Below are 14491 nucleotides of genomic sequence, written 5' to 3' on the forward strand. Positions count from 1 at the left end.
TCAGGGTGTCCCCAAAGGTCAGTGTGTCCTCAAGGGTCTCAGCGTGTTCCCCAAGGTCTCAGTGTGTCCCCAAGGTCTCCGTGTGTCCCAGGGTCTCAGTGTGTCCCCAAGGTCTCAGAGTGTCCCAGGGTCTCAGTGTGTCCCCAAGGTCTCAGAGTGTCCCCAAGGGTCTCAGCGTGTCCCCAAAGGTCTCAATGTGTCCCAGGTCAAAGTGGTCCTTTCCTTTAGGGAGATTTTTATCCTTTGTCCTTTCAAGTTTGGGATTTTTGGAGCTGTTTCTCCATGTCCTCTGTCAGAGGAAAACCGCCAAAGCACTGAGGGCAAAGACAGGATTCCAGATAATTTTTTAAGCTGTTTGATCATTACCAGGGCGGTTTTAATGACTGCAACTGATTTTAATGAGCGCATTCCATCACTTTATCCACCCCCAGCCCAGAGCAGCGGAGCTGTGGCTCTCCGGTGTTTGGGCTGGTCGGCATCTCCGGATTTTCCCATTTTTCCAGTGGCAAACTCCACCACGGGCAGCGGCTCGCGCCGGGACTCGCTGACGGGCAGCAGTGACCTGTACAAGAGAACCTCGAGCAGCCTGACCCCCATCGGCCACAGCTTCTACAACGGCCTGGGCTTCTCCTCCTCCCCCGGCCCCGTGGGGATGCCCCTGCCCAGCCAGGGCCCCGGACACTCACAGACTCCTCCTCCTTCCTTGTCTTCACACGGATCCTCCTCCAGCCTCAACCTGGGTGAGAGCCCTGCTCTGATCCCCTCTAACCTAAACCTGGGTGAGAGCCCTGCTCTGATCCCCTCTAACCTAAACCTGGGTGAGAGCCCTGCTCTGATCCCTCCAACCTAAACCTGGGTGAGAGCCCTGCTCTGATCCCCTCTAACCTAAACCTGGGTGAGAGCCCTGCTCTGATCCCCTCTAACCTAAACCTGGGTGAGAGCCCTGCTCTGATCCCCTCTAACCTAAACCTGGGTGAGAGCCCTGCTCTGATCCCCTCTAACCTAAACCTGGGTGAGAGCCCTGCTCTGATCCCCTCTAACCTAAACCTGGGTGAGAGCCCTGCTCTGATCCCTCCAACCTAAACCTGGGTGAGAGCCCTGCTCTGATCCCCTCTAACCTAAACCTGGGTGAGAGCCCTGCTCTGATCCCTCCAACCTAAACCTGGGTGAGAGCCCTGCTCTGATCCCTCCAGCCTAAACCTGGGTGAGAGCCCTGCTCTGATCCCCTCTAACCTAAACCTGGGTGAGAGCCCTGCTCTGATCCCCTCTAACCTAAACCTGGGTGAGAGCCCTGCTCTGATCCCTCCAACCTAAACCTGGGTGAGAGCCCTGCTCTGATCCCCTCTAACCTCAACCTGGGTGAGAGCCCTGCTCTGATCATCCAGCCTCAACCTGGGTGAGAGCCCTGCTCTGATCCCTCCAACCTAAACCTGGGTGAGAGCCCTGCTCTGATCCCCTCTAACCTAAACCTGGGTGAGAGCCCTGCTCTGATCCCCTCTAACCTAAACCTGGGTGAGAGCCCTGCTCTGATCCCCTCTAACCTAAACCTGGGTGAGAGCCCTGCTCTGATCCCTCCAAATTAAACCTGGGTGAGAGCCCTGCTCTGATCCCCTCTAACCTAAACCTGGGTGAGAGCCCTGCTCTGATCCCTCCAACCTAAACCTGGGTGAGAGCCCTGCTCTGATCCCTCCAGCCTCTGCCTGGGACCTGGGTGTAGCTGGACACGAGCCAGGGTGTGCCCACGGGGCCAGGGAGGCCAAGGGCACCTGGCCTGGATCAGGAGCGGTGTGGCCAGCAGGAGCAGGGAGGTCACTGTTCCGCTGTGCTCGGCACTGGTGAGGGCACACCGAGTGCTGTGTCCAGTTCTGTCCCCTCAGTTCAGGGTGGACACTGGGTGCTGTGTCCAGTTCAGGATGGACACTGGCTGCTGTGTCCAGTTCAGGGTGGACACTGGGTGCTGTGCCCAGTTCAGGATGGACACTGGGTGCTGTGTCCAGTTCAGGATGGACACTGGGTGCTGTGTCCAGTTCAGGATGGACACTGGGTGCTGTGTCCAGTTCAGGATGGACTCTAGGTGCTGTGTCCAGTTCAGGATGGACACTGGGTGCTGTGTCCAGTTCAGGATGGACACTGGGTGCTGTGTCCAGTTCAGGATGGACACTGGGTGCTGTGTCCAGTTCAGGATGGACACTGGGTGCTGTGTCCAGCTCTGGCCCCTCAGTTCAGGGTGGACATTGAGACACATCCAGAGGAGGGAAGGAGGCTGGTGAGGGGCTGGCAGCACAGCCCCTGTGAGGAAGGGCTGAGGGAGCTGGGGTTGCTCAGCCTGGAGAAAAGGAGACTCAGGGGTGACCTCAGCGCTCTCCACAGCTCCCTGGAAGGTGCTGGATCAGGGGGGTTGGTCTCTTTCTCCAGGCAGCACTGACAGAACCAGAGGATGCAGCCTCAGGCTGTGCCAAGGGAAGTTTGGGTTGGATTTGAGGAAAAAGCTTTTCATGGAAAGAGCGATAAAGTCCTGGAATGGCCTGCCCAGGGAGGTGGTGCAGTCACCATCCCTGGATGTGGCACTGGGTGCCAGGGATGAGTTGGGTTGGGTTGGACTCGATGATCTTGAAGGTCTCTGATGATTCTGTGAATTCAGCCTGGGGTAGAGCCCTGTTCTGCTCCCCCTGGGGCAGGAGCTCTGTGGGGTCACACAATCCTTCAGGTGAAAACAATCCTGAGCTCAAGTGCAGCCCTGCCTGGTGTGTGTGTCCTGCCCGCTTCAGCTGGGAACAGCTTTCCATCTTTCCTCCTCATTTCCTCAGCTCAAAATTAGGGATAATGTTCCCAAGTGTTTAAAAACCAGGATTTTCTTGCACAGGTCTTGGTAACAGCAGCAGTGGTTTGTGGAATAAAATAGATAAGGAGGGTTGATCTTCAATTGAAATGGTTTTAAAGGGATGTTGTAAAATACCCGTTAAATTTGGTATAATGAGCTTGGGATACAATTCCTCCTCTTAACCGATATTCCCTGGAGCGATGCTCAGCTTTGAGCTGGGGATTTGGTGAGTTTACCTTGGAAAATTTCCCATCAGTGTGGCCTTATCAAAAGCACAGGAGGAATAATTTGGGGAAGATCCCTGACTTTGTGCAGCTGAATCTTCTCAAAGAGCATCTGCCTGGCCCGCAATAAAATAAACCGTAAAAATAAATAAAGCAAATATTAAATAATAAAGCAGTGCTCACCTGAACCTCCTGAAGTGTTCATTCCCTCATAAACAAACCAAAGAGATTATTTGTTGCACCTGCAGCAGGTAATTTAATATTTCCTCCAAAAATTCACTTGGTTTTTGATTGTGTCATGAATCTGCTGGGTTTAACAAAACTTCTGCTTCTCAGGGCGGTTTCCCCCCTCAGCAGACGCTGTATTCATCATGTTTATTCCATGCGTGTGTGATAAATCCAATGCTGCCTCCAGGTTAGCTGGAATAGCCATAAATATGATTTTTGGAGATCAGCTTTAGATTTACCATCGGGCCTTGTTCAGAGCTTTAATAGAGCAGGAAGGATTTTAACTTTATTTATGCAGCTGTGGAGGCCTTGGCTGACAGTTCAATGGCCACCATAAATTAGTCCCGAGGAGGAAGCAGATTCCAAACCTGGCAGCAGGAAAAAGTAGGTTGCCTCTGCAGCAAAAAAACCCCAAAACAACAAAAAAACAACCAAAAAAACCCTTAAAAATTCTTTGGCATCAAATAATCTTAAGAATTCCTCTGGGTCAGAGGAAGGTGGATCTGTTTGGGAACAAACTGCAAAGAAAGTGGAATTAGCACCCACAGAAATAGGTTGTGCTCCAGAGGATCGATATGGAGCTTCCCATCTTCCCAAAATATTCCTGTGCTTGTGGCCTTGTCCCTTCCATGGCTGAGCCCATGCTGGGTGATGCTCTAGGTCAGATCTCACCTGGGGTACTTCTGGTTTTGGGGGGATTTCACCTTGAAATCCATGAAAAGTCATTTTATTTGTTAAAGTTTCTCTTTCACCAGTAGTGGAAGGCAGTGGGAAGGGGACATCTGGTTCCCTTTGGCTGTAAAATCATTTCTGATGGGGCAGAGAAAGCTCCAGGGAGAGCTGCGAGCCCCTGGCAGGGCCCAAAGGGGCTCCAGGAGAGCTGCAGAGGGACTGGGGACAAGGCCTGGAGGGACAGGACACAGGGAATGGCTCCCAGTGCCAGAGGGCAGCGCTGCATGGGAGATTGGGAATCAGGAATTGTTCCCTGGGAGGGTGGGCAGGGGCTGGGATGGAATTCCCAGAGCAGCTGTGGCTGCCCCTGGATCCCTGGCAGTGCCCAAGGCCAGGCTGGACACTGGCACAGTGGGAGGTGTCCCTGCCATGGGATGGGATTTTAGGTCTCTTCCCAATCCAAACCATTCCTTGATTCCATGACAGCAGACATTTTTCCTTGGAAGAAGCTCGAGGCTTTCTCCTTTTCTGTTGAGGAGCAGTTTGTGATAAAGAGCCCAGGGGCTGTTCCTGAATAATCTGAAAATGAGGGCCCGAGGTGGGAGCACCCCTGGTGCTGTTTGCACTGCGGGAAATTCCTGGGCTTTGGAGCCACGTCCTGCCCTGGGCTCCTGAGGGCACAGCCTGAGGCCGTCACTTCCAGCAGCTCTGATTGCAGGGTGCCACAGTGGCACACGCTGCCTGTAAACCCCAGGTGCCATCAGCAGGTGCGTGTTTGGAGCAGGGTGAGCTGTGGCTGAGCCTTCGTCACGGCTGGATGTGAGGCAATCCCTCCTGGGCTGCGCAGTGAGCCGCAGTGGAGCTCACAGGGCTGAAAAATGAGGGGGATTTATCAGCCTGGGGTTTTGCTGCTGGTGGAGAGTGACCTTGTGAAGTGTCTGGGCGGCGCTGAGTGCCTGAAATAACCACGCACAGCTCCTGTGGAAGGAGCTCCTGCAGGACAAAGGCTGAGCTGAAAATGTGCTGATACTCCAGGGTGTAAGGGATGAGCAACCGTGCCCAGCTGGGCTGGAGCGTGGCTCTCAGTAAATCCCACCTTTGGGTGCCAAAGGCAGCCGGGGCTCTCTGCTCCCCGGGGTTGATCAAAATTAGGGATTTGTAAATTAGTAAATGAATATTTTTTTAGTTAAAAGATTTTATTTTGGCCAGGTCATGCTTTATGGAGGGACAGGACACAGGGAATGGCTCCCAGTGCCAGAGGGCAGCGCTGCACGGGAGATTGGGAATCAGGAATTGTTCCCTGGGAGGGTGGGCAGGGGCTGGGATGGAATTCCCAGAGCAGCTGTGGCTGCCCCTGGATCCCTGGCAGTGCCCAAGGCCGGGCTGGACACTGGGGCAGTGGGAGGTGTCCCTGCCAGGGCAGGGGTGGGGTTTAAGGTCCCTTCCATCCCAGACCATTCTGGGGTTTCTCTGTAGTCCCACAAGCAGGTTTTGTGGATGATCCCAGGGGCTGGATGTGTCTGGCTCTGGCTTTCCCAGTTTGCAATGGGGATCGGTGGATAAATAATAATTTTAATTTAATGATGCTCTTGCAAGAGCTGCCTGGGAGAACTTCCCCTTGCCATCCTGGCACGTAAAGGGCTGGGGTGGAGTTAGGGAAAGGCTGCAGGCATTTGGAAAATCAGGGTTTTTTGGGGAAAGTGGCTGTGGAGTGGATAACCAGTGAGCTGGACTGGCAGGGGGACAGGCTGGGCATGGCTCTGCAGGGACAGCAGCAGTGTGGCTGCTCTGCCTGCCCCAGGGCCATCTGCCCAGATTCCCGTGGTTGGGGCATCCCTCCATGAGGAGCTCCTGCCTTCCAGAGCATTTTCAGGGCCCTGTGGAAATCTGGCTTTAAGCGAGCTTTGGTTCAGGCAGGACCTTTTGTGTTTCTTCCCCCTTGCGTTTTCTCTTTGTCTCCTCCCATTGTCTCTCTCCTGCTGGAATCAGAAATTCTCCCAGGTTTTAGTCTCTCCCAGCAAGCCCTGGGATGAATTCCCAGTTCAGAGCAGGGGCTGCTCAGTTGTTGTAACTATGGAATGAGTTGGAGCACAGGAATAGTTTGGGGCACTTAAATCCCACCCAGTGCCACCCCTGCCCTGGCAGGGACACCTCCCACTGTGCCAGTGTCCAGCCTGGCCTTGGGCACTGCCAGGGATCCAGGGGCAGCCACAGCTGCTCTGGGAATTCCATCCCAGCCCCTGCCCACCCTCCCAGGGAACAATTCCTGATTCCCAATCTCCCGTGCAGCGCTGCCCTCTGGCACTGGGAGCCATTCCCTGTGTCCTGTCCCTCCAGGCCTTGTCCCCAGTCCCTCTGCAGCTCTCCTGGAGCCCCTTTGGGCCCTGCCAGGGGCTCGCAGCTCTCCCTGGAGCCTTCTCCTCTCCGGGGGAGCACCCCCAGCTCTCCCAGCCTGGCTCCAGAGGAAGAAGGAGCTGTTTCATTGGAGTTATTGGTAAAATCCCGCTCAAGTCTGGGATCTGGCCAAGTCCTGGCACAGAGGAGCTGGAGGCACCCTGAGATTTCAGGCCTTTGGTGGGGTTCAGAATTGTGATTGAGGAAACTTGTTCCCCACGGGATCTGTGTGTTCCCAGGATGGTGCTGAGCATCCTGGGGAGAGCTGCAGTCAGCATTCCCATCAGGAGAGACAGACATGGGGGAGAAGAGCAGTCACTGGTGAATCTCCAAGTGATGGGGGTTTTCTCAGAAAACCTCTGACAGGTTTTCTCTGCTGATTGTGCTCTTAACTAAGGGATAACAGCCTGAGTGCCAGACCCTTCCCTTTCTCATCAGGAGCTATTTTCCACTTCAGTCCTGACTCTTGACTTGGCTCCAGGCATTGAAATAAAAAGTGGGAATTCTGAGAATTTCAGATGGAATTCTGAGGATTTCAGATGTGTGGGAAGCATCCTGCCCCCTTGCTCAGCTTGTCCCTCCTGAGTTTCCTTCACCTGCAAAGTGCTTTACTCATCCTGTGGCACTCCCTGGTCCTTCCAGGAGGGAGGAATATCAGGAATATCAGCTGCTGGCTCTTGGGAGTTGCTGAGTGTGGGAGTCAGGGTGCAGGAGGTGGTGGCTCCATTGCAAGGCAGCACAAGGAGCTCTCAGCTCTCCTTTTCCTTGGAGAAAAAAAAAGAGAGGAAAAAGGGTCTTCCTCTTCCTTGGGAAAGGAGAGCTTTGGCACCAGCTCCGGAGAAAATTGCCCAGCTCAAAGATGTAGAATCACAAAATACCCTGAGCTGGAAATGAGCCACCGAGGTCATAATTAATAATTAATCAGGCTGTTATCAGATACAGGACCCTCCTGCAGTTTCCTGCATGGGAGCTTCCTCCAGGTGTCGATGGCTGAGGAGTGCAGCTCCCTCCGCTCTGTTTTGGTGGAACGCTCTCATTCCAGCCCAGCTGCCAGGAGCTGCTTCTCTGCAGCCAGCCCTGCCAAGGTTTCCTTGGAGCCCTCCCCTCCGTGGCACGGATTCCTGCGGCTTCATTTCCCTGGGATTCTCCCCTGCCTCACCTTGGCCCTGCGGCTCCCTGTGTGATCAGGATGTGTTCCCTGGCAGGACCCGGTTCCACGCAGGAAAATCCGTGCAGGCTCCTCCTGCGCCAGCAGAGGGATCCCCAGCCCTGCAGGAGAGGCAGAAATCAAATCCTCTGCCACATCTGAGCCACATCCTGGAAAACTGCAGGGAAACAGCTTTGGAAGGTTTAAGTGTGTTCCTGTCAGAGCTTCTCTTTGTGGGATGAAGTCCCCGTGTTCCTGTTTTGGGTAGCACAGCTTCTCTGTTAATGTGGCTGCAGGTATTTCAGCCACTTGTGAAAGCACAAGGCTTTAAAATCTTTATTGGTTGTAATTTATTGGTATTTACCTGTGTTTAATAGTGATTTGGGGTTTTATATCCACTTTTTTTTATACTTTTATATCTAACCCCCACCCCCAGCACACTTTTAAACTCAGTCCTTGTCAGGGCAGCCAGAGAGGTGAGAAAACCTGAGGATGGAGGCAAAGGCAGTGGAAACAGCAAAACCCCTAAAATTTGGGAGCGTTGGGATTGCCACTGGTCTGGTTCAGACAGTTTGAACACAGAAGGAGGAACAGAAGTTGTTTCACTCTGTCAGAAAGCCACAGTCACAGATTTGATGTCATTGAATAGAGTCAGAGTCACAGGATCCTGATTTAGACAGGGTCATCCGAGTCCTTTGCTGGAGTCTGAAGCTGTTCCCACCTAATGCAGCAGTGCCACAGATGCTGGGACACATCCCCATCTAAATTCCTTGGAGGGCAGCTCTCTCAGCTTAGTCGGGAATCACAAAATGGGATCCCTGAGGCTGGAAAAGCCCTTTGGGGTCATTGAGTCCCACCTGTGACTGATCAACCAGCCCAGAGTGCCGAGTGCCACATCCAGGAATTCCTTGGACATCTCCAGGGATGGGGACTCCAAACCTCCCTGGGCGGTTCCAATGTCTGAACACCCTTCCAGTGAGGAAATCCCACCTAGAAGTTCTTCATAGAAATCCCATCTCAAAATCCTGCTTAGCTGAATGTCAGACCCCTCTCATGATGGAACAGAACTCAGGGATCCAGTGTCACGTCCCTGTGTCCCCCTGAGGCCCATCCATGGCTTGTACCCTTGTTCCCTTATCCTCACCCATGTCCTGTTCCCTGAGGCCCATCCATGTGTTGTTCCCTTGTCTCCTTATCCCCTCCATGCCCTGTCCCCTCATCCCCTCCATTCCCTGTTCCCTGATCCCCTCCATTCCCTGTCGCCTGATCCCCTCCATTCCCTGTCCCCTGATCCCCTCCATTCCCTGATCCCCTCCATTCCCTGACCCCTGATCCCCTCCATTCCCTGATCCCTGATCCCCTCCATTCCCTGATCCCTCCATTCCCTGATCCCTCCATTCCCTGATCCCTCCATTCCCTGATCCCCTCCATTCCCTGATCCCTGATCCCCTCCATTCCCTGTCCCCTGATCCCCTCCATTCCCTGATCCCTCCATTCCCTGATCCCTCCATTCCCTGATCCCTCCATTCCCTGATCCCCTCCATTCCCTGATCCCTCCATTCCCTGATCCCCTCCCTGTCCCTGATCCCCTCCATTCCCTGATCCCTGCATTCCCTGATCCCTTCCATTCCCTGATCCCCTCCATTCCCTGATCCTCTCCATTCCCTGATCCCTCCATTCCCTGATCCCCTCCATTCCCTGATCCCCTCCATTCCCTGATCCCTCCATTCCCTGATCCCCTCCATTCCCTGATCCCCTCCATTCCCTGATCCCTCCATTCCCTGATCCTCTCCATTCCCTGATCCTCTCCATTCCCTGATCCCTCCATTCCCTGACCCCCTCCGTGCCCTGTTCCCTCGCAGGGGGGCTGACGAACGGCAGCGGCCGTTACATCTCGGCGGCGCCGGGGGCGGAGGCCAAGTACCGCAGCGCCAGCAGCGCCTCCAGCCTGTTCAGCCCCAGCAGCACGCTGTTCCCGTCCTCCCGCCTGCGCTACGGCATGTCCGACGTCATGCCCTCGGGCCGCAGCCGCCTGCTCGAGGACTTCCGCAACAACCGCTACCCCAACCTGCAGCTGCGCGAGATCGCCGGCCACATCATGGAGTTCTCGCAGGATCAGCACGGATCCAGGTGGGCTGGGCACCGGGAGGGAGCCTCCGTCGGGGTTGTGGTTGTTGCGGTTGTGTTTTGGTGGTTGTGGTTGTTGTGGTTGTGTTTTGCAGTTGGGTTTGTGGTTGTGTTTTGCAATTGTGTTTGTTGGTTGTTTTGTTGGTTGTGTTTTGTTGGTTGTGTTTGGTGGTTGTGTTTGGTGTTTGGTGTTCGTGTTTGTGGTTGCGTTTCGTGGTTGTGTTGGTTGCGTTTCGTTGATTATGTTTTGTCATTGTATTTTGCGGTTGTGGTTGTGTTTTGCGGTTGTGGTTGTGTTTGTGGTTGTGTTTTGCGGTTGTGTTCGGTGGTAGTGGTTGTGTTTGGTGTTTGTGTTTGGTGTTCATGTTTGTGGATGTGTTTGTGGTTGCGTTTCATGGTTGTATTGGTTGCGTTTCATTGATTGTGTTTTGCTGTTGTGTTTGTGGTTGTGTTTGGTGGTTGTGTGTTGTGGTTGTGTTTAGTTGGTTGTGTTTGTGTTTGGTGTTTGTGTTTGGTGGTTGTGTTTCGTTGTGTTTGTGTTTGGTGTTTGGTGGATGTGTCTGTGGATGTGTTTGGTGTTCATGTTTGTGGATGTGTTTGTGGTTGCGTTTCATGGTTGTGTTGGTTGCGTTTCATTGATTGTGTTTTGCGGTTGTGTGTTGTGGTTGTGTTTAGTTGGTTGTGTTTGTGTTTGGTGGTTGTGTTTCGTTGTGTTTGTGTTTGGTGTTTGGTGTTTGTGTTTGGTGGATGTGTTTGTGGATGTGTTTGGTATTTGTGTTTGGTGGATGTGTTTGTGGATGCGTTTGTGGTTGCGTTTCGTGGTTGTGTTGGTTGCGTTTCGTTGATTATGTTTTGTCATTGTGTTTGTGGTTGTGTTTGGTGGTTGTGTGTTATGGTTGTGTTCATGTTTGGTGGTTGTGGTTGTGCTTCATGGTTGTGTTTTGTTGCTTGCATTTCGTGGTTGGGTTTTGTATCACTTCCCAAAGCTGAGGCAGACCAGGGAATAAGCAGGAAAAGCCAAACCAGTGTCAAACCAGAATCCCCAAGGACTGTCCAATCCAATTCCTGGCCCTGGCCAGACACCACAACAATCCCACCCTGTGCAGCCTGAGAGCGTTGTCCAGGGTTGAGGACAAGTGCTGTAGCAGGAATTCCTCCTCCAGAAGGAGCTTCCCTGCTTTGTGGTTTGCTCACTCATCCCACTGGCACAGCTTCATTCATTGTAAAAGCCAGCTGGACAGAAGATTTGCTGCGTTATTCCATTGAGATCTGCTTTGCTTGGAATGGAGATTCCAACCTGTGGCCATGGACCAGGCTGTGACCACCCCGAGCTTTCAGATGGCTGGATAAATCAAGAGCTCTGCAAGTTGTGGATCACTGAAATGTCTTAAATTTGAATATTTAATTTGTAATAGCATGCTCAGGTTGATGAAAGTGCTTCATCTTCGGAGTGTAATAGGATTTCTCATGGTGGTTTCTGGAACGCACGGGTGAGGCTTTGGGAAGGGGTTGAATGAGCAGATGTGCCCGTGGCATCACTCCAGGGTCTGTTTTTCAGGTTTATTCAGCTGAAACTGGAGCGTGCCACCCCAGCAGAGCGTCAGCTGGTGTTCAACGAGATCCTGCAGGCAGCCTATCAGCTCATGGTGGACGTGTTTGGGAATTACGTCATCCAGAAGTTCTTTGAGGTGAGTCTGCCCTCCCCTGCAGGTCCTGCTGGGGCTCCTGCTGGCCCGAGGTGATGCATGAGCTGGAAAACCCTGCCCAGAGGATAGAATCATGGATAACTGTCAGCGCTGCCACCATCTCCTCCCCACAGGCTGTTGCATCTTTCCTGACGGGGTGACTGAGGGGTGGGTGGGACTCAGCTTCATCTGAAAAGTAACACTTTGAGAAGCAAAATGTGTTGGGATAAACAGCAAGGCGTGCAGGAGATGGAAATGCCCAGTGGAAGGTGGAAGGGGGTTGGAATGAGCTGAGCTCAAGGTCCCTTCCAGCCCAAACTCTGGCATTCTGTGAGGTGCAGACCCAGCAGAACTTGTCCAGGATACTGAGCTCTGCTGGATTTAGGAATAAGGGAGAAACTTCTCCAGTAACAGCAGCTGCTGGAAGAGTGTTGTGTCCCTCCACCCCTGTCAGCTCTGGTCTGGTCCTTCACCAGGAGTTCCTGGTGCTTCTGCCCAGTAATTGAGAATCAGGGTCACAGAATTCCTGAGCTGGAAGGGAGCCCCAAGGATCAAATCCAGCCCCTGGCCCTGCCCAGACATCCCAACAACCCCACCCTGTGCGTGCCTGAGATGTCCCAGCGCTGCTGGAGCTCTGGCAGCCCCGGGCTGTGACCTGTGCAGGGCTGGTGGCCTGGCAGGTGTCACCGTGGTGGCTCCAGCCCCTTTGGGATGTGCCAGGCAGACACAGAGCACGGCCGTGCCGGTTCACCCCTTTCCCGTGGGGCTGATCTTTCATCCTGGGTGGGCAGCCCCTGTCCCCAGGGTGGGAGGGCAGTGCCAGCGGCCAGGGCAGGGGTCTGTCCTTGCAGTGACACTCTCTCCCGTCCCAGTTTGGCAGCCTGGAGCAGAAGCTGGCGCTGGCAGAGCGCATCCGTGGGCACGTGCTGTCGCTGGCCCTGCAGATGTACGGCTGCAGGGTGATCCAGAAGGCGCTGGAGTTCATCCCCCCAGACCAGCAGGTAATTGTAAGTTTCAATTTTAACTTTCTTCTTGATGTTTGACGTTCCTGAGCTGTGCCCTCCTGTCCCTCTTGTGCCTGCTGTTGCCTTGGTTTGGTTCCTGGCGTGTTTGTGGTGCTCCTTGTGCGTGACGAGTCCGTGCCACCGTCCTTGGTTGTCATTGTCACCTCCTTGTTCCCCTTCCCCGGCCACGGGGCTGCTTCTCCCTTAATTCCCTGGAAGCAGATCACGTGTGTAAGGAAAACTGAGACTTAGGGTGAATTAAAAGAGATTTTTAAATCCCTTGAAGGAAGAGTTCTGCCTTTAATATTCACCGAGTTATTGCAATGTGGGTCATCATACTGCGCTCCTGCAGGGAGATGGATGAGGAGCTGCTCGTTCTGGCTTGGGAGAGATGTGGCTGATAGCCCCACTCAGAGCTCATTAATAAAACACCTCCTCAAGGGTTTTAGGAACAATGAATTGAGAGGAGAAATACGCTGGGGCAGCCTGGCTCGGGAAGGGTTGGGAATGGTTGTAACAGGAATCTTAATGTGGGTTATGAAATTAAAAATATGAAAGAGGCGCTAGGAGTGGTCCTTCCCTTTAGGCTGAGCTGAGCCAAGTGTGTCAGCAGGGCGGTGCCTGGGCTCCAGGATTTACTGTCTCCTCCAGAGTGGCATTTTTGCGTACTCAGTGCTCCCAGAATTCCTGGGCTTGATTCAGGTATAAAACTGAACTCACCCAGATCTTGCCAAAGCATTAAAATGCCCCAGAGTAATTTCTGTTTGTGAGTGAAGCTTCCACCCTGCTCATAGGGTGCATCAGTCGTGTCTAAACTTCATTAATTCCTTCATTAATCACCCCACTTGAGTAAAATCCCAGCAAGTTCTGAGCCTGGGGCTGACCCTGTTTTAGTGACAGGTAACTCTGATACCCAAAGAATTTGTGAACTTTGTGCATTTCAGATTTGCTTCTCTTTGAGGGGAAAATGGGGAATGCACAGGCAAGCCGTGGCTCAGTTAGGATTTCTTTAATTTGCTTTCTTGGAAGAGCCCCAGGGTGCTTTGGGTTGGAGTGGAGCTCCAAGCTCCTGTTCCATGGACCCTCCCACCAGGCCAGGCTGCTAACGGGGTGTCCGAGCAGCGTTTTCCCTGCTGCTTTCTGTCTCCAGCAAAGCCTCATCTCCCGGCCACGGGATCCCCTGTCCCTCCTGTGCCCTTCCTGCCCGTGCCAGCTGTGCCAGCTGTGCCCCTCTGCGCGGGGGATGCTGGTGGTGCTTTCTGGTTGTGCTCTGTCCTCCCGTAGAACGAGATGGTTCGGGAGCTGGACGGGCACGTGCTCAAGTGCGTCAAGGACCAGAACGGGAACCACGTGGTGCAGAAGTGCATCGAGTGTGTGCAGCCTCAGTCCCTGCAGTTCATCATCGATGCCTTCAAGGGACAGGTGAGGCCCTGCCCAGCTCCTGCTCCCTGCTTGGCACAGCCTCAGAGTGCCTGGCGCTTCAGCTCGTGGGAGGTCTCGGTTTTAGCAAGCGTGGCTCGGAAAGGTTGATGCAGCCACGTGGGAGAGTCCAGAACTCCTTGGTCACGTCCCCGTTACCATTTCCGGGCAGATGTGTCAGAGTAAAACCTCTCCTGGAATGTTGAGGGTGTTGGAGTGGTGAGGGAAAACAAGGCTCTCCCTCATCCATCTTCCCAGTGAAGGTGGTGAGCAGAGTTTGTGCTGCTCAGGTACCTCAGTCATGTCTAAACTTTATTAATTCATTAATTAATCACCTCACTTGTGTAAAATCCCAGCAAGTTCTGAGCCCGGGGCTCAGTGACAGTGACCCTGATACCCAAGGAATTTGTGAACTTTGTGCATTTTAGATTTGCTTCTGTTTGAGGGGAGCAGAGAGGAAAATGGGGAGTGCCAGGAAAGCAAAGTTCCGTTATGATCCCTGTCTGTGCAGGTGGCTTAGAGGAATGCTGAATGCTGATCCCCAAGGGCCTCAGAGCAGGGAAGAAACAGGAGTTTCATCTAGAAATGGGCAATTGTCCTTGACTCTCTTCATTTTTGCTTTTTTTATTGGTGTCCTCTCCTGAATTGATGTCCTGGGTATCAGCTGTGTCTGGCTTTACTCTGCCTGCCTCAGCTCCCAGCACAGAAGTGCTGTTTTTTGGGTGTTCCCAACCTCAATTCAGTTGGCTTTGCAGGGACCCTTAGAAGTT

General features: G+C 53.3%; 1 protein-coding gene across 8 annotated transcripts in view; it reads left to right on the plus strand.

Annotated features, from left to right (window-relative positions):
- The window catches only part of PUM1 (pumilio RNA binding family member 1), a 94383-nt gene that overhangs the window by 66645 nt on the left and 13247 nt on the right, over positions 1-14491 (plus strand). For 5 of the 8 annotated variants that reach the window (XM_040086024.2, XM_040086031.2, XM_040086025.2 and 2 more), the window contains 5 exons: positions 504-740; positions 9349-9616; positions 11172-11301; positions 12171-12305; positions 13587-13724. In XM_040086024.2, the coding sequence (XP_039941958.1) occupies positions 504-740; positions 9349-9616; positions 11172-11301; positions 12171-12305; positions 13587-13724 (908 nt within the window). The remainder of the gene's footprint in view (positions 1-503; positions 741-9348; positions 9617-11171; positions 11302-12170; positions 12306-13586; positions 13725-14491) is intronic. The other 3 variants (XM_040086027.2, XM_040086028.2, XM_040086032.2) reach the window with 1 other exon arrangement.

Source organism: Hirundo rustica, chromosome 25 (genome assembly GCF_015227805.2).
Source record: "Hirundo rustica isolate bHirRus1 chromosome 25, bHirRus1.pri.v3, whole genome shotgun sequence".
Lineage (NCBI taxonomy): Eukaryota > Metazoa > Chordata > Aves > Passeriformes > Hirundinidae > Hirundo > Hirundo rustica.